We start from the raw sequence: 19,687 nt of genomic DNA, 5'->3' as shown, positions 1-19,687 counted from the left end.
TGGGTTCTGGGTCTCCAGTGTGTTGGCTTGGCTCTAGAGGTAAGGGTACTGGTTCACCTTGGTGGGGCTCAGTGGGTATCAGTGTAGACAGTGGAGGCAGGCGAGGCGCTGATGTACGTCTGGTGAGCAAACTGAGCCTGGTACTGGCTGTGGTGCAGGGTGGGTGAGGGCAGCACGTGGTGCCCCATGCTGACGGGTACCTGGTGAACAATGGCCGGTGTGTGGTATGTGGTGTGCTGGACCGTGTGGCGGGCAGAGCCCGGGGTTGCCACCAGGTGGGCCACAGTGCCCGTGGAGCCCAGGGCTGCTGGCGTGGCAGTGTAGGTGTAGAGGTGGGGCTGGCCGGGCAGGTGGGTGGCAGCCAGGTGGGTGGCAGACAGGTGGGTGGCAGCCAGGTGGGTGTGCACGTTGGCAGTGTGAGAGGGGCTGTTGTGGTGCTGGAAGGAGTAGGGGGCCTGGGCTGCGATGGTTGGGGTGATGTAAGCCTGCTGGCGCCGGTGGCCTCCGTTCCTCTCAGCTACCATGTGCTGCTGGGCCTTGAGAGGGAGAGACACGAGGACGGAGTCAGTGCAATCCAAATTCTAGTCTGTCAGAGACAAACTTTCCACACGGTAAATGATACAAGGTAATTTAGATGGGTTCTTACTTGGCTCTCTCTCCATACCTGGCTGAGATTGAGAGGCTGCTGCTGCTGGAAGGGGTGTGGCCCTGAGCGCTGCTGTCGGTAAGACATGCCCCCCGAAAGGTGGTTGTTGCCAGACATCATGCCCACGCCGTTGGAGGTTTTAAACTTATACGCCGAATTCTGATGATTCATTGCATCTGAAGCGGAAATGAGGCAAGGGAAAGAGGTCAATCCAGGTCAAGAAAATAGCACGAGTACAATATACAAACACAAAACACCCAATTGTTGACCAAGGTAGCAACAGTAACCAATCGGGCGGGACTTAGCGAATGGGTAAACTGGAGTACCGACAATGATAATAATGATCATATTCAACTCAAATAAAAAGCTATCTCTACAGAATATAGTATTTCCTATACTCCAGATGAGTATCGACCATCCCCCCTTGTCTACATGGGTGTGCGGATCTGTGTAGGTACCTGTGTAGATATCTGTGTAGATACCTGGCATCAGGCGCTCACACTCGCTCAGCACCTCGCTGGACTGGCTCTTCAGAGGGGGGATGATGATGGTGCGGGGGTTGTTGCCGTTGCTGTAGTTGTCCAACAAGGTGGTCTTGGAGTCATGGTAGCCGTTGTTGTTGGCCAGCCTGGACTCTACGGCATAGGGACTGTTGTTACTGGACAGGTCCGAGTCGGGGGAGTCGTGTACCGTCACACAGCTGATGACGTTCTTCCTATGCTTGGACAAGCTGCAAGGAAGAGGATGCACTCTATTTAATGCCTCATATAGTACTCATCAGCCTACTAACCTACTAACCAATGTTTGTGTCGATTCCATAATAACTTGTGAATTCAGATCAATTCACTGATAAATGGCCTTATGCCAATCAGGTCCAATCTTATTACAGAATTCAATCAATCAAACATATTTTATAAAGCCCTTTTTACATCAGAAGATGTCACAAAGTGCTAAACAGAAACTCAGCCTAAAACCACAAACAACAAACAATGCAGATGTAGAAGCGCGGTGGCTAGGAAAAACTCTCTAGAAAGGCAGGAACCTAGGAAGAAACCTAGAGAGGAACCAGGCTCTGAGGGGTGGCCAGTCCACTTCTGGCCGTGCCGGGTGGAATTGTCTGGAACTGAAACGAAATCAAACCCAACTCTGTCAGTAATGACACTAAACATGGCCTCCTGTTTTGTATTAAACCCTGGCTCCCAGATCTCTGCACGTGTGTAATGTCTGACCCAAAATGGCTGACTTGTACCTGGTATGGTTGGTGTTGCTCTGCTTGTGATCATCCTCCTCGTCCGTGTCACTGCTGATGGTGATTATACTGACAGCCGGGCTGGGTGTATCAGGGATGATGATGGTCTGACGCGGCCTGTTGTGGTGCTGGTGGTGGTCCTGGGTGGTGCTGGAAGCCTGCTCTGCTTCGCCCGCTCCCCACCCTCCACAACCCTGTGGGGGTCCACAGCCGGAGCTGGAGGAGGGGGCGTGGTTCTGGAGCACAGCACAGCGTGGAGGGGTGTTCTCCTTCACCCGCTTGGAGCGCTGTGGGGACAGTACCGCCTGGGAGGAGGACACCTCGTATGCAGACACGTTTCTGCCGGGAGAGAGAGAAGAGAGGGATGAGCCATTATTAGGTTAACAACTACTACATACTACACACTATATACTTCTTACACATGTAAAAGGTCCTGTGTATGTACATAATAACAATACGCCCTTGTGTTCTGAATGGTTGAAGGTTGAAAGTCAGCAGCACCAGTCAACTGCATGTGATGGCCGGTCACTGACTGTGTTGTGTTCAGACCTAAAGAGATCCTAGTTGTGTAGGAGGTCCTAGTTGTGTAGGAGGTCCTAGTTGTGTAGGAGGTCCTAGTTGTGTAGGATATCCTAGTTGTGTAGGAGATCCTAGTTGTGTAGGAGGTCCTAGTTGTGTAGGAGGTCCTAGCTGTGTAGGAGGTCCTAGTTGTGTAGGAGGTCCTAGTTGTGTAGGAGATCCTAGTTGTGTATGAGATCCTATATGTGTAGGAGGTCCTAGTTGTGTAGGAGATCCTAGTTGTGTAGGAGGTCCTAGTTGTGTAGAAGGTCCTAGTTGTGTATGAGATCCTAGTTGTGTAGGAGATCCTAGTTGTGTAGGAGATCCTAGTTGTGCAGGAGGTCCTAGTTGTGCAGGAGGTCCTAGTTGTGTAGGAGGTCCTAGTTGTGTAGGAGGTCCTAGTTGTGTAGGAGGTCCTAGTTGTGTAGGAGGTCCTGGTTGTGTAGGAGGTCCTAGTTGTGTAGGAGGTCCTAGTTGTGTAGGAGGTCCTAGTTGTGTAGGAGGTCCTAGTTGTGTAGGAGATCCTAGTTGTGTAGGAGGTCCTAGTTGTGTAGGAGGTCCTAGTTGATTAGGAGATTCTAGTTGTTCAGGAGGTCCTAGTTGTGCTTACCTGGCAGTCATCTGATGCTGCTTGGTCTTTTTGGAAGAAGAGTTGTTGTTATTGGTCAACGGTTGCCTCATCACATGGGCCACGCCCACATTGAGAGGCTGATTCTGGTTGGATGGTAGGGTGACGTGGCCAGTCAGCAGCGCCGGCTGTTGCATGATGGGATTGTAATGGCCGCTGTGCTGGTGAGAATTCCTGGAACACAACATATGTCTCATCACTACTCTGAACCTGTATTTTATATGTATTGTGTTTAAGTTTAAACACTGTCGTGGTGAACTTGCCCGATTTTAATCTCTAAGCACATATCTATTACAGCACATACGCACATACTGCTTTATTTGAGGACTAGAGTTTAGACAAAGCATGTGTATTTCCCAGAGGAGCCTGTGGGTGGCAACAGTCACCGCATGACACAGAGGGGAGAAAAGAGAGCGGAAAGGAGGGGAGGGCATGGGGAGCTGACACCAGAAGCTGTAGAGGGATAGCTCTGCAGAGAAGTGTGACACTTTCACAATCATCTTTGTGAGGACAATGGAGCTGTGGCGGCGAGAGAGGAGAGAGAGAGAGAAGAGAAAGGGAGAGAGGAAGAGAGGGAGAGCGAGAGGGGAGAGAGAGAGCGAGAGGGGGAGAGAGAGAGAGGGGGGATAGAGAGAGACGTGTCTGCCACCACCCTGTCCTTACACGGCACTGCTAATTACACACACACGCAAACACACTCATATACCTGCATTCCTGCTTATCTTCCTGCAGGCGCCATCCATCTAACATGTGATCCATGTGACACGCAATGCCTGGGATGATGTCCTTTTATGTGCATACATCTCATCTCCCTGAGGTAAATGTGCTCTTATAAAAGCCTCGCTGTTCACTTATAGACTGTGATTCATGGCAGCCCTCTGAGTGCCTGTCACAAGGCCATGCTCCTCTGTCAATCAGGACACTGCTGTGCTGATCCTCTCTGCACTTTGTAAACATCCGAACTTTCGCTGTTGACCAGGATTTAATACACAGTTGGTCAATGAAACTAGCCTGGAATCTCATCAGGGTGAAATGGAGGATATACAATTGGATTGCAGGCTACAATGAAACTACTGTACCTTTGTCATTTGGCTTCACTTACAGATATGCCAGGCTTATACTAGTCTAATCTTTCATGACTATTCTGGTCTTATAGGTTTTGATCGATTGATTTGTTATGGTAGTGTCTTGCATCTTTTCAGATGCCCAGCCCACATGGGCTAATAAGACACTGGATTTCCAAAAAGTATACAATTTACAGTGTGCAACATGAAGAGGAGGCATGTTCTTTACCTCCAGTTAGCCAGGGGCTGTGAGGCCATCATGGAGTCTGGGATGACGGTGGCGTGCTGGACGAGGTGTGGGTAAGCTGCTGCCAGGCCGGGGGTAGGAGTATCTGCTGGGTGCCACTGGGCCAGGCCTGCTAGGGGGAGAGACGGGGGGAGAGACGGGGAGAGAGGAAGGAAGAGAATAAGAAGAATTCTGGACAGCCACAGAATGAAATAGAACACTGTTTCCATTCTACCGTATTCTATCATATCTCTAATTAACCCTGCGCTTCAACCATGTGAGGTATACTTAAGCAATAAGGCCAGAGGGGTTGTGGTATATGGCCAATATACCATGGCTAAGGGCTGTTCTTACGCACGCCGCAACGTGGAGTGCCTGGACACAGCCCTTAGCTGTGGTATATTGGCCATATATCACAAACCCCCGAGGTGCCTTATTGCTATTATAAACTGGTTACCAATGTAATTTAAGCAGTTTTGTCCACCAAGTTTAAACACTCAGTTTATAATCAGTCTTAGGTAGGAAGAACACATCCGAAAAAAATGTGTTGTTTTATCTCCCATTGTTTTAATTCCAGAGATTAAAGCAACAGGGAAAACAAGAGAAAATAATTGAATGCGCTAAAGTGTAACAAAAGATAAGGGATCCCTGTAAAAACACAAAAACAGCCAATAGGTTTGCAGACACAAGCAGAACAACTGGCCAGCGTCTGGCTATTTAAACAAAGCCAGTTCTCTGGCCTTGCAGACAACACACATCAACAGTTCATAGATAGGACTTTGGATGTTTGATAAAGATGTGTTGCCTCTCCCCTCCTGGTTCCTGTGTGTGTGCTGAAGTGTTTGGCATTATCCAAATCAGTTCCGCTTTTAATTAAATTCACATTGTTGCTGTGAAAGGACGTGCTTTGTATTACTGTGCAACACGCAGAGAGTTTCCAGGCATTATATGCCACGAGTCGAGTATGTGTGTGTGAGTGAGTGTGTGTGTGTGTCTGCAGCCCTAATAGTGCAGACACTATTAGCTCTATTGATTAGCACTTTAATGTGGGGTTCTATGAATTGTTCTTTATTAGCATTTGCATTCTATTTACCTCGGCAGCATCGGTACGTGTTGCAGCACACAGCACAGAGGACAAAGCACTCAATACTTAGGCCTACATCTGGGCTGGGCTCATACAGAGTGCAAGGCATACATCTCCAGGTCTATTCTTCTGGTGTCGTCCGCATTTCTTGTGCACAATGTAACTGTTATACTCTACGGTTAAATAATTATTGTAAGGTTGAACAGCGTATGACCGCTAGCTTGTAGGAGTGAATTGTTTTGTCTGAGGTACGTTGGAGAAGATGATTAACTTCAAACAAAAACAGTCCATGGGTGAAGGGGGAGGGAGGCATCTTTAGGTCAACAAAACATGACCGGGCTGTGGATGGATAAAGGACACAGGCACATCCAATGGAAAAGCACGAAAACCCGGCCAATAGAAGACAACCTAAGCCACTTGCAGACTCCTTTACATATCCCATGGTTAAATTCACATTTCAAGTCCTTTTATCAACATGCCAGAACCCATTAAGAGCCACTAATACTTCCATCGCCTTCTCTCCACCCCTCTATCTCTTCTTCCATCCTGCTCACTCCATTCCTGGCAGTATGCATTCCTCTCTCGCCGGGCGTCTGTGTTGTGTAATCGGCCTGTCTGCCCTAACCCGTTAAGAGGCCCTTTCTTTCTTCCCAGGCCATCACCCCAGCAGCAGCGGTGCTAGCTAGTTCCCTGCTCCCAACAACAACCTCCTCTCCCCGAGGAAAAAAACCTTTGTCACCTTAGGGCCCTGAAAGCCCTGGCTCTCACTCCCCAATTGTTTCCAAATTTTCTGCATTCCTGATCCAGATAAAGGTCCTGCCTGGCTGCCTGCCTGGGGCCCTCCTCCACAGCTCCACCACCCAGCCTCAGCTCTGCTCTACAGACACCCAGGGAGATTGAGCCCAACCTGGGCCGAGGGTGGGCTGCGGCTGCAGAAAGGCCTGAAGGCTAAACCCACCCACACCCACTAGAGACCTCCCAGAACAAAGGGAATGAGGGATTTAGATCCAGTACTTCCACATATTGGATGTGCTACTGGTCTGTATAAACGGCATGCTTTGTACTGTAGAAATTAATATACTGTGAAATATTTTATGAAAGCTTCTTTTGAGGCAGTCTTTCAGAATGAATGCTAAAAATTAAGTTAATGCTATAGGGTATAGGGTGACCTTTGTAGTCTTCTGGAGTTGAGCGAACCCCTCAAAACCCTCAAGCGTTTCCTAATCTGTCCCTCTCTTCTGAGGCCTATAATTCCAGAGCGCCTGACTTGGAAGCAGCCCTAAAGCTAATCATCATTTGGAATCTGACAGATTAGTCTTCTACACAGCACAGAGAGCCTCGCTAGTTGGCTACTGCATGATTAACAAGAGATAAGGGAACCCTTCTTACTCCTAGGACTTTAAAGCGCTTATGGAAATTTCCAGAAACCAGAGGGGGAGGTGGCCTACTGCTCCACTTTACTACTTTATAGTCTATTGTAGGAATAATGCATGGGTATGTATGTTCTTTCAAACGACTGTACATTAGCTGGTAAACCTACTACAGCTCCACTGCTAAGGGTTTTTAGTGAGAACTCTGAACGCGAACAAACAAATTCTCCCTCTTGTTCATCAAACCATGGCAGCCTCTTCCTCTTAGGAGAAAGGGAGGGTGGGAGGACACTAGAAACAGGGTTTAACTCACTCAGGCAAAGCAGCTACCAGCAGAAGGATCACAAGAACACACAGACTGACTCCCTGCCTTGATCAAAGGCTAGCCTGTTACACTGATGTAGGTAAAGGATACAGAGGTACGGCCTGACATTTCCAAAGTAGCTTTCATCAACAAAAGCATACAAAAGACCCTTTTAGCCATATGTGTGTTTAGGGAGACATTCATGTCTCCCAGTAAATATAATAGGTTCAGTGTATTGTGCACCTCAGGGAAACAAAGATGAGCTATCATTATGAGTTCAGAGATGCAATTAAGGGCCTATATGTGGGCCCCCTGATCTCCACGACGACCGCCGCGTCACTACTCCCTACCTGTGTCAACAGGCCTGGCTGGATCTGCAGCGGCTGAGCACCGGGGGCCTGCGTCACTATAGGAACGGCGCTCTCCATCCGCACAGAGTAGCCTGTGTGCTTGGACGGGGAAGCCTGCAGCCCTGAGGACACACACAACAACATAGATGAGGTCAACAACAACAATACTCCACGTGTCACACAAAAAGGCCTGCACCCTGGAAGAAACGATGATGGCAAAATTGTTAAAGAAAATGTTTCATTTCAAAACAGTTTTTTAGTTTATAGTGATACTGTACTCAATTACTGATTCAGCTTGAAAACATTAAGTTAGTAATGACAACATAAATGCTATCTATATAACCCTTGGTTGAGTGGAGCAAACAGGAAATGGAAATTCTTATCCGCCGTTCCACAGAAACCCCCCCAAAAAGAACGTTTCTTTCAGTCTTAAAACCTCATAAACAGAGGTTAGACCAGAGCGGTGGTTCAAAAGCATCAATCATAGATAAATGCATTTTTATATGACTAATTAGCTCATAAATGTATCACAGCATATCTCTTAAACATGAAGACTGCCGTTGCCTTGGGGGGTCAGTGGAAGTTACAGAACAAAAGGTCTACACAGCCAGTGGTGTGCAGTGCCTGCTCACAGCTTGATAAGCCCTTCTCTCTTCAGGAGAAAAACAAAACTCCCTAGTGCCAGACTGCTGATCTAGTCTACTGAAACTGACTGAGCCTTTGACAGGCAGTGTTTGAAATAGGTGCCGTTACTCATTTTGGGTGCCGGTACTGTTTATATTTACTTTTGAGCTAATATTCTATAAGATGAATAGAAGCTCAAGCAGTAGAACATTTGAGGTGCCGGTACTCAGCTCCAGTGAGCTCCTGCCCAAGTCAAGCACTGTTGGCTATAGAAAGGCTTATAGAGGCTATTTTAATTCACTCATTTAGCATTTATGTATACAGGTAATCCTGTTGCAATCTTTTATCTTTCTGATGTTTTTTCAATGTAAACCTGTTCCAAGATGGTGGCAAACAATCCATCGTTACAGACACCTAACCACTGATACAGGACCAATGCTTAAGGTTAAGCTCAGGGATAGAGGAAGCTGATCCTAGATCTGTGGCCTTTTTACACAGCATACACTGTGTTGGTTTAATCTCTTACCTTGGAAGCCTGGTGGACAGACGATGAGGGCCTGCTGGAAGGGGTCAGGCCGGGCAGGACAGAGTTGAGTGGCCCCGGGCTGCAGGGGCATGCTCCTTTGTGCCACGGCAGCCATGGAGGCCGCGGACGGCTGGTAGAGTGCAGATGGGTAGTTTAGTATGGAGACTTCGGGGTTGGCAAGGGAAAGGGTGGCACTGGTGGTGGAGGGAGCTAGGTTGGTGGCCTAAAGGAACAATGGGATCGAAAACAAAAAGCCATGAGGAAAGGCTGGGTGGTGGTGGTAAGCTCAAAAGGTTCTGAAGGTTGGTGGGTTGCTGGGGGGGATACTATCATAACTCATCGCAACATAAAATATCATTGTCATTTATTTATTACGCGTTAGATGTCTTAATGGTACATTGGTAATACATTCAAACAGAGGGAAAAATTAGGGCATTGTAATATCTCTCCGAATATTATAAATAGTGTGATATTTCTCAGCCTGTGTCCGACAGCTTTAATGTACTGTGCATGCTGCATTTCAGTGAAAAGAGTGAGAGAACCCAGAGAAAGAGAGAAATAGAGTATGTGATGGAAAGAGAGAATCAATGTGACAAATCACTTCCATCACCAACCTATTATTTGATAGTGCTGTAATTACTGTACATAAACAGTACATTGAGCCGCAGAGGATTATTTGTCCATACTGTACATGTACATACACACATACTGTTAGAACTGCCACAAGTATGCATGTCAATGGAGATTCTCTCAATGTATTGTGTACACAACTAAATATCCACATACATGTACATACACACTCAGAGGCTTCAATGAAGCACTATAGGAACCAAACAGAAACACTCTGATCTGGGTTGTATTCATAAGGCACCAAACAGATGAAACTGGACTGAAACAAAGAGGGACTACCTGAGCTGGTCCAATAAGAAGCACTTGTTTTTGTTTTCCGTTGCAAAACGTTTTGCTACATTTTGCTACAGTGAGCCTAATGAATAAAACCCAGGTTAGAGGAGACTGATATAGAGACGAGACAAAAAGACAAATCCTTTTTCCTCCCAGTGTCTTTGTCCTCCCTCTGGCTACACAACATTATGTCTCAACGGACCCAAATAATCCTGGACCCAGTACTCAAGACACGCAATTATCTCTGTGAAGGGTCAACATTGAAAGAGCCAACTGGATTCCTAAGTGACAGAATCGAGGCTTATGCAATGCTCTTAAAATGCAAATGTTGCCAAAGTCTAATAATGAGCAGAGTAGTTGCTGGGCAAACTGACATTTTGTCTCTCGGCTTCACTATCTTGACTCCACATCTCTATCCTTGAGCAGACATATTTCAAAAGATGTCAAGCACTTGCTAATTGCGTGAACTGCTGTAAACCTGGGTCGTATTCATTAGGGCATACCGTAACAAAACGGTTTGCAACGGACAACGAAAACGAGGGTTCTTAATAGACAAGTTCAGGTAGTCCCTCCCTGTTTTAGTCTGTTTTCTTCTGTTTGGTGCCTAATCAATACGACCTTGGACATGGGGAGATCATCAATGAGGCCTAAGTAAGGCTTAAAGATAGCTTTGATAGGAACAAATGCTTTTAAAGACACCCAGTGCGCTCAGGTCTTAACTCAAATACTATTTGTTCGACAACACCCGGATTAATTAGCGTCTTTTCATTAAGCCTGAGTGGTTGAAAATTCAGAGACGGCACGTTCATTTTTCATTTTGCACATCTTAGCAAGCTCGATGAGCACCGGGGGAGAGGAGTTAATCAATATGCAAGTGTGGCATTTATCATACACAACACAGAGAGAGCCTGCAAATAAAAAACTCAAAGACATTTCAATGTTCTCCGGCTAAATAAATCACTTACTTAGCGCTGCTCATACCACACAGAACCAAGTTGCTCTGATGGCGAAGTAGAAAAATGAGCGTTAAGCTATTTATTACAGCGCAGTCTAGGTTTTACCCCGTTCTGCACAGAGTGGGTTCTGTGCCTGTCAATATGTTTAGTGATAAAGAACACTGTTTGCCAGAAAAAACGAGAGCTGCAAATCTAATTCAGCACAATCTGAAAAATGTAAGTATGCAGCCATTTCATGATTCCAGGAGAAGCAGAAAGTCAGCAGTTTAGAGTCACATACACCCCACAAAGCCCTACGTGCTGAAGCTCCAAAGGCAAAATGAAGAGAAACAGGAGGAGGAGAGGAGGAAGAGGAGGAAGCCCGCTGGTGGGATATTGAAGGCCTGAAAAGCGCTAAACTGCAAGCCAAGCAGGAAGTGTAAGTTTGTCATGTATCTCTTCAGCAGTTTGTGACAGTCCCCAATGAGCCTGAGGCACAGACAGACACCTAGCTTGGCTGTCTTGGCCTTAATATGCTCCTTTAGCGTTCTACTATAGGGAGTGTTTTCTTGCAAATGGTCAATGCATTGCTTTCAAATAAAGAGATGTGGGCTGATTGTGCGTACTGTGCTGTGTAAAGTGTTAGCCTGAAAAAACACACTAACCAAGCCATCTAGCGGTTGCCCAGCAAACGGGACGTCCTGAGGATATTAGGTGACGTTCCCATTAGGTCCCTTAAGGGTTTCGGCGCAACGTTATCCCTCTGGCGTTCCGAGAACGTTCTAAGAACATTTGTGATAGTGCCAAGGGAACGTTCTCTGGGGGACCTTTGTCTACTTCCCTGTAAGTTCCCAGGACGTCACTGAGGACCATGTAAGGACCTTATTAGGACGTTCTCAGAACCATTCTACCTGCGTTTTTTATTGAAAGTCAACAGTGTTCTTTTTTGCTTCAGTAGTGACCAGCGGCGTGAAACTATAGTTTTCCTTCACTCAAAATAAATCAGTGCAATTTTTTTTCCAAAAATAGCTTAATTTTAATCAGAAAAGTGTAACGCTATTTGGCTAGCAGCCACACATAATTAAATTAGCTTACAAGGTCTTTTTTGCTAAAATAATGCATGGCCATCAAATTTCTAATGTTTATCGTAGAAAGAATTTCGCCAGCTACATTTCCTGATGTTTTGATGAAGTCAATCTTGCAGGGACAAACTGGGGACTAGACAAAATCTCCAGGGGACCATGACAGAATGTCCCAAAGAACATCGAATAAAACCCACCTCGGGACAAACCGGGAACTAGACAAAATCTCCAGGGGACCATGACAGAATGTACCAAAGAACATCGAATAAAACCCACCTCGAGACAAACCGGGAACTAGACAAGGGGATCATGACAGAACGTCTCAAAGAATGTCCTCTGGGACGAGCCGGGAACTAGACGAAACCCCCAGGGGACCATGACACAATGTCCTGACGACTTTAACAGACCATTTCGTTACATCCCGGGGACGTCCTAATGACACATTGTTTGCAGTGTGTATTGCACACGGGTAGTAGTGCATACGCTTCATTACTGCATTAGCTTGCTACATGTCCTGGTTATGGATAGTGCTGGTCACCACCGACAGTAGCTGAGGTTGTATGAATTGTGAGGTGTATGTGAAGTAAAATCCTCCACACTGTGCACAGTAGGTACCTGGCTGTGCACAGTGTTGAGCTGGTTGTTGAAGGTCATGGTGAGGTTGGTAGAGGTGCTGGGGGCCACGTGGGTGTGAAGGGGGTCTTGCTCTGGTTGACCGTGTCGTACATGCCCACACGACGCTTACAGATGTCCATGTTCTGGAAGCAGGACTTGACACTGGAGTGAGAGAGGGGGAGAGAGAGAGGGGGAGAGAGAGAGAGAAGAGAGGAGAGAGAGAGAGAGAGAGAGAGAGAGAGAGAGAGAGAGAGAGAGAGAGAGAGAGAGAGAGAGAGAGGAGAGAGAGAGAGAGAGAGAGAGAGAGAGAGAGAGAGGAGAGAGAGAGAGAGAGAGAGAGAGAGAGAGAGAGAGAGAGAGAGAGAGAGAGAGAGAGAGAGAGAGAGAGAGAGAGAGAGAGAGAGAGAGAGAGAGAGAGAGAGAGAGAGAGAGAGAGAGAGAGAGTGAGAGAGAGAGAGAGAGAGAGAGAGAGAGAGAGAGAGAGAGAGAAGGAGAGAGAGAGAGGGAAGAGCAGAGAGAGAGAGAGAGAGAGAGAGAGAGAGAGAGAGAGAGAGAGAGAGAGAGAGAGAGAGAGAGAGGTGAGTATGAGCCTGCCTCATTTCGATTTAGTTCAGTTACTAGGCTACTTTTTGCCCAGTTATCTTCTCGCTATCTAACTATCTCCATGAGATACGGGGTGGAATCTCTCGAATAGACGTACTGTGTGCTGTGGGGGAGGAGGTGAGTCATGGTTACGAAGGGATGATTGAGGGTCTCGATGGGGGTGATCCTTTTGTCCGCGTCGATTGTCAGCATCTTGGTCAACAAGTCGATGAACTCTCTCCTGTCTGCCTTCTCCGCGAGCATGTCACTACCCTCCAGATCTGTCGTCATATTCACCTGCAGACAGACAACATACAGAATAAGCATTAGCGATTAGCATTTCGGAGGGACATTTTCAGACCTTAAAGGGGCAATCTGCAGTTCAAACAATAACAAAGCCTGACCCAAACACTGATATGGTAAATAGCTGAAGGATGGGGCTGGAGAAATGTAACTGCTCTTAAATTCATAGACAGAGTTATAGATGCAAGGACTGACCTTCAAAATGACATTTTTTAACCATATTTTGAGGCTATAGAGGGGTTGTTTACAATCATTTTGTTGATAAACAAAGGAGTAAAACAAGCTCATATTTGGGTAAGATGGGGTAAGATAATTTAACTAAGCTCATAAGTTTAACTAAGCTTATAAGTTATAGCCTTCAAGAATCAATGGGTATATATCATACATTTAAAAGTCAAAAAATGGATGTAGCAATCGCAGATTTCCCCTGATCTTAAAGTGTTTATTGAGGCTGTGTCTGAAATGGCACCCTATTCTGTATATAGTGCATTACTTTCGGCACCCTATTCTGTATATAGTGCATTACTTTCGGCACCCTATTCTGTATATAGTGCGCTACTTTTGACTAGAGCCCTATGGGAATACTGTGCCATTTCAGAGGCAGCCTGTACTATTGCTGCGAACGACAGGAAAAACACTGCTGCCTTTCCCATGGATAGAACTATTTATAAACACACATGAAGGCTTCATCAGTTAGGGTGTCAACATCAGTGTCACAGCGCATAGTGATACCCTTGCACCTTACTGACATTACAAACATTTACACTGGTATTCATAGAAAAGAGCGGAGCCGCTTCAAAACTCCACTGGCGCCGTCGCTGAGATTTTTATCTACTGCTGAGAAGCAAAATAAACGAAGAATTAACCCGATATGTGTTGCCGTTTGCTTATTAAAAGAGGGTAAGGGGAGGTAGAGGGGACGGTAGAGGCTGAGGGGGAGGTAAAGGCTAAGGCAGAGGGGGAAAGTAGGAGGGGGAGGTAGAGGCTGGGGCAGAGGGGGAGGTAGAGGTAGAGGCAGAGGGGGAGGTAGAGGCTGGGGGGGAGGTAGAGGAAGAGGGGGAGGTAAAGGCTAAGGCAGAGGGGGAAAGTAGGAGGGGGAGGTAGAGGCTGGGGCAGAGGGGGAGGTAGAGGTAGAGGCAGAGGGGGAGGTAGAGGCTGAGGSYGAGGMYYAGGRWAAGGCWYAGGSYGAYYGMYYYAGMYGGAGGMYGAGGRWGYGGCWGYGGSYGAGGMYGAGGTAGAGGRAGAGGSYGAGGMYGAGGRWGAGGCWGAGGGGGAGGTAAAGGCTAAGGCAGAGGGGGAAAGTAGGAGGGGGAGGTAGAGGCTGGGGCAGAGGGGGAGGTAGAGGTAGAGGCAGAGGGGGAGGTAGAGGCTGAGGCGGGGGGGGGGGAAGAAAATGAAGAAAAAACAGTACTGAAAAGACAAGTAGAAAAGGACGTAGGGACAGAAAAAAGGAGACATGTAAAACTAGCTGTATGTTACAGAAGGAAGACTAGTAAAATTTCGCAAAAATGTAAAATAAGAGGAGGCAGGAGGACAATAAAAAGTAGGAGATAGAGATAGAGGCAGAGGGGTAGGGAGAGGTGGAGGCAGAGGGGGAGGTAGAAGCTGAGGGGGAGGTAGAGGCTGAGGGAGAGGGGGAGATAGAAGCTGAGGGGGAGGTAGAGGCTGAGGGAGAGGGGGAGGTAGAGGCTGAGGGGGAGGTAGAGGTAGAGACAGAGGGGGAGGTAGAGGCTGAGGCAGAGGGGGAGGTAGAGGAAGAGGGGAGGTAGAGGCTGAGGCAAAGGGGGATATAGAGATAGAGGCAGAGGGGGAGGGAGAGGTAGAGGCAGAGGGGAGGTAGAAGCTGAGGCAGAGGGGGGGTAGAGGTAGAGGCAGAGGGGGAGGTAGAAGCTGAGGCAGAGGGGGGGTTGAGGTAGAGGCAGAGTTAGAGGCAGAGTTAGAGATAGGGGGGAGGTATAAACTGAGGCAGAGCCGCTCTGGAGCAGCCCACAGCCTTCAGTGGCATGTCTGAGTTGGGGGGACCGGGACACAGACGGGGACAAGCGTGCTTGTTTATTGCGATTGCTATGCTGAGATAGCGGGCCCGTTTTTCATAAAGATACAGCTTACCTATAGCCCTGCTTCAGGGGCTATCTGATGTACTGCCAGTCAACGCCAAACAATATGATTGAGTTCTCGTTCCTACGCAAGTTATTCAGGCTCCGTCCCTAACCCCTCCCTGCCTCGCACATCTCCACTCGCCGTGATAAAGGAATCATCTCTGGAATGAGGTGGGGAAAATAATCACGCTGTCCTCTGCGAGAGGGAAAAATTACTTTGGGAAACGCACAGTCGAATTGCGAATGTGTCGCCTTGCCTATGTATGTGTACGGAGGCAATCTAACTCCATACTAGCATTGTAGCACAGCAGAAATGTACAGTATATATGTTAATGTTACGGAGAACAGCATGCATTCTATTGTAGTGAATTGATTGAATGCCGAGCCATAGCAAGACCTCTCTATGAGTATGCTAGATCATAAAGTCAAAGAGCAGCAAAGCAGTAGAATACTTTTAGTATAATCATCACTTCTCTTTATCCTGCCCACAACACAAAAAGCTCTGAAATTGAGCATAGTCCTATTATACACTGAACAAAAATATAAACGCAACATGTAAAGTGTTGGTCCCATGTTTCATGAGCTGAAATAACATTTTCCATAAGCACAAATATTATTTATCTCAAATATTGTGCACACATTTGTTTACATCCCAGTTAGTGAGCCTTTCTCTTTTGCCAATATATCCATCCAGCTGACAGCTGTGGCATATCAAGAATGATCATTACACAGGTGCACCTTGTGCTTGGGACAATAAAAAGCCCCTCTAAAATGTGCAGGTTTGTCACACAACACAATGCCACAGATGTCTCAAGTTTTGAGGGAGCCTGCAATTGGCATGCTGACTGCATGAATTTCCACCAGAGTTGTAGCCAAATAATTAAAATTGTATTTCTCTGTAAGCCTCCAACGTCATTTTATTCGAGAATATGTCAGTATGTCCAACAGGCCTCACAACAGCAGGCCACGTGTAACCACGCCAGCCCAGGACCTCCACATCCGGCATCTTCAACCAGCGGGATCGTCTGAGACCAGCCACCCGGACAGTTGATGAAATTGTGGGTTTGCACAACCGAAGAATTTCTGCACAAACTGTCAGAAACCATCTCAGGGAAGCTCATCTGCATGCTTGTTGACCTCACTAGGGTCTTGACCTGACTGCGGTTCAGCGTCGTAACAGACTTCAGTGGGCAAATACTCACCTTCGATGTCTACTGGCACACTGGAGAAGTGTGCTCTTCACGGATGAATCCCAGTTTCAACTGTACCGGGCAGTATGGCGTCGTTTGAGCGAGGGGTTTGCTGATGTCAACGTTATGAACAGAGTGCAACATTACTGGTGGAGGGGGGGTTATGGTATGGTCAGGCATAAGCTACGGACAACAAACACAATTGCATTCTATCGATGGCAATTTGAATGCACAGAGATACCGTGACGAGATCCTGAGGCCCATTGTCGTGCCATTCATCCGCAGCCATCACCTCATGTTTCAGTATGATAAGGCCCGGCACCATGTCGCAAGGATCTGTACACAATTTCTGGAACCTGAAAATGTCCCAGTTCTTCCATGGCCTGCATACTCACCAGACATGTCACCCATTGAGCACGTTTGGGATGCCCTGGATCGACGTGTACAACAGTGCATTCCAGTTCCCAACAATATCCAGCAACTACGCACAGCCATTGAAGAGGAATGGGAAAACATTCCACAGGCCACAATCAACAGCCTGATCAACTCTATGTGAAGGAGACGTGTCACGCTGCATGAGGCAAATGGTGGTCACACCAGATACTGGTATTCTGGTCCACGTCCCTACCTATTTTTTAAGGTATCTGTGACCAACAGATGCATATCTGTATTCCCAGTCATGTGAAATCCATAGATCAGGGCCTAATGAATTTATTTAAATTAACTGATTTCCTTATATGAACTGTAACTCAGTAAAATCTTTGAAATTGTTGCATGTTGTGTTTCTATCTTTGTTCAGTGTAGTTTACATGACGAGTGCAGTGTCTGTATATGCATGTCAATGGATATTTCTGGCCTCAGAGACATTATATCATGGAAATAGAATCTAGAATCTAGTAACTCCCGAGGACCTACGACATGGCACTCCAGAACACGAGGACACGACAGCAGATGTTATTATAGAAATATCATCTAGAATCTAGTGCGTCTATTTCTATGCTGAGGAGCTGTGACATGACATGGCACTGGAGAACACGAGGACACGACAGCAGATGTCCAAGCAGCACTGGGACACATCCGGCTGCCTGTGCCTGAGGAGAGGTGGAGTTAACCATGCAAGACTATGATGTGTACAGAACAACCTCACAACCCTAGTATAGAATATCAGGTTTAATGTTGGACAACTAACAGCATCCCATCTGAGTTGAGGTCAGTAATATTACTTAGAGGAAAGGAAGAGTAGTTAGTAGTAGTGAAACTGAATGTGAGGAGCTTGTCTTTCGGCCACTGCTTCACTGTCAGCAATTGCTACTGTAAAGTCATGCTGGGTCGCAGAGTTGTGTGTGGGGAAAACACAGCCACGACTAAAATGTCTTGGCCTCCGTCTATCTAGTTCTCCATTCAGGCTGCATCCAGTTTAGCTAGTGCTAACTAGAGATCAAATGGAGATGGGTCCTCCAGAACTTTAAGCTCTCCCCACATTTCCCAAGACAGTGTGGAAGCAACAAGAATGTCACCATTGGCAGACGTCCCAGTAATCAACCCAAGTCTCTCTCTCCAGTCCCTCTGTGCCTTCAGATATGATCCATTATACAAATGAAGACAGATGTCCACACTGCTAACTTATTTATCTGGCCCTAGATTCTGACTCGGCCTGAGCTCTTCTCCCAATTAGGACTGGGCTCCTCTTTTTACTTTCTGTTTCTTTTAGTAACCTGTGTGTGTGCCTGCCTACCTGTGCGTCAGTGGAGGCTGCTTAGAGGATGGCTCATAATAATGGCTAGAGTGGCGCGAATGGAATACCTGGAAACCATGGAAACCACGTGTTTGATGTATTTGATACCATTCCACTGATTCCGCTCCAGTCATTACCCACGAGCCCGTTATCCCCAATTAAGGTGCTACCACAACCTCTTGTGCTGTGTGTGTGTTTGTGTGTGTGTGTTGGATGGGGTCCTGGCATGTTGATTTCATTAGACCAGTGTTGTGTGTCTGGGAGTAGGAGCAGCTTGGAGGTATGGCCTCCTAAACTAACCAAGGCAGAGGCACTAACTTCACCGAGCACCACTTCCGCTGGGCCTGCACACTATGCCAGACATGGAGCACTCTGGCTGGGCACTGGGTCAACTCTAATAGTCCAGATGGGACATCAGTGAAGTGAACAATTGTAGGTCCGCATGAGGTGGACGACCCCAAGGGCTTAACGTGCCAGACGATTTGTTTGTGTGTGTGTGTGTGTGTGTGTGTGTGTGTGTGTGTGTGTGTGTGTGTGTGTGCTGTCTCTTATACACATCTAGATGTGTAGAGGTGTACGGCGCAAACTGCAATCAGATTGCAGACCTCAAGTCATATTTTACCTGACTTAATCTGTCATGTACCTTGACAGCTTTTTATCCTCCCCTCAAGGAACAAGACATTTTAGATGCCTGGGAAATGTATCACGGTTTCCATCATTACCGGTATGTACGCTACAATATGTGTGCTGTTAAAACTAGTATGTTTGGGCGGGTGACAGTGAGAACAAAATATGGGCAGAGACACTATCGTATCATCATCTGCAAAATGTCATAGGTCTGTGTCAACTTTCCCACCGCAATCGGAATGAGAGTTGGGGAGAGGAGACGTGTTATGAGAAGGATCACATAAGATATAAGCCGTTTGGCGACAGTGCTTTTCTACACCAGGGTTTAGTTGTATGAGTCACTTCCTGGTTACGTAAACATTGTAATGCATCCTTTCTTTGTTTTACCAAACAAATGGGTTCACAGGTGTTCTCTCTGTAAACGTTGCGCTGGAGAGAGCAGGCTCTTGTTCATTGGGCACCAAACGGAAGAAAACGGACTGAAACAGGCAGGGACTACCTGGACTTGTCCAATAAGAAACACTAATTTAAATTTTTCCTTGTGAAATGTTTTAAAACGATTTCCTAATGAATAAGACCTAGCTAAGGGCTAAAGGCTATTGTCTTGGTTCCCACGCTGCAACTCCTCTAGCCTTCTCTGTGTCGTTGTGTACATGTCCTACACAGACGTGTCCAGTTAGGTGATGGACACAACATTCACCCAGCTTAAATAAGAAAACAAACTACACACAGGAAATACTGTGACTGAGTTGACCAAATGCTCAACTACGATGTCAGCCTGTCATTTATTAAGCGGTGGTTTTAGAGTAAATAAGAAGACAGAAAATAATCTGAAATGAAGAAGGGTTTCGGTCGGAGCACAGCCAGTTTCATTTCCCCTGTGCGACTGCATATGCAAGGGGCTCCACTGCGTGTGTGTGTGTGTGTGTGTGTGTGTGTGTGTGTGTGTGTGTGTGTGTGTGTGTGTGTGTGTGTGTGTGTGTGTGT

The 19,687-nt window shown here is 46.8% G+C and overlaps 1 protein-coding gene across 1 annotated transcript in view; it reads right to left on the bottom strand.

The window, feature by feature from the left end:
* Window positions 1–19,687, bottom strand: part of LOC111952561 (homeodomain-interacting protein kinase 2-like) — a 90,675-nt gene continuing 70,988 nt past the window's right edge. The window contains 13 exon segments of the mRNA XM_070435027.1: window positions 1–80; window positions 83–536; window positions 665–822; window positions 1,129–1,376; window positions 1,896–2,234; window positions 3,064–3,255; window positions 4,375–4,438; window positions 4,441–4,504; window positions 7,480–7,601; window positions 8,630–8,852; window positions 12,165–12,241; window positions 12,244–12,326; window positions 12,865–13,052. Of these exon segments, the coding sequence (XP_070291128.1) occupies window positions 34–80; window positions 83–536; window positions 665–822; window positions 1,129–1,376; window positions 1,896–2,234; window positions 3,064–3,255; window positions 4,375–4,438; window positions 4,441–4,504; window positions 7,480–7,601; window positions 8,630–8,852; window positions 12,165–12,241; window positions 12,244–12,326; window positions 12,865–13,052 (2,259 nt within the window). The 3' untranslated portion in view covers window positions 1–33.

This window comes from Salvelinus sp. IW2-2015, linkage group LG26 (assembly GCF_002910315.2).
Source record: "Salvelinus sp. IW2-2015 linkage group LG26, ASM291031v2, whole genome shotgun sequence".
Classification (NCBI taxonomy): Eukaryota; Metazoa; Chordata; class Actinopteri; order Salmoniformes; family Salmonidae; genus Salvelinus; species Salvelinus sp. IW2-2015.
The sequence above is the reverse complement of the archived record's forward strand: the minus strand, read 5'-3'. Positions and strand labels throughout refer to the sequence as shown.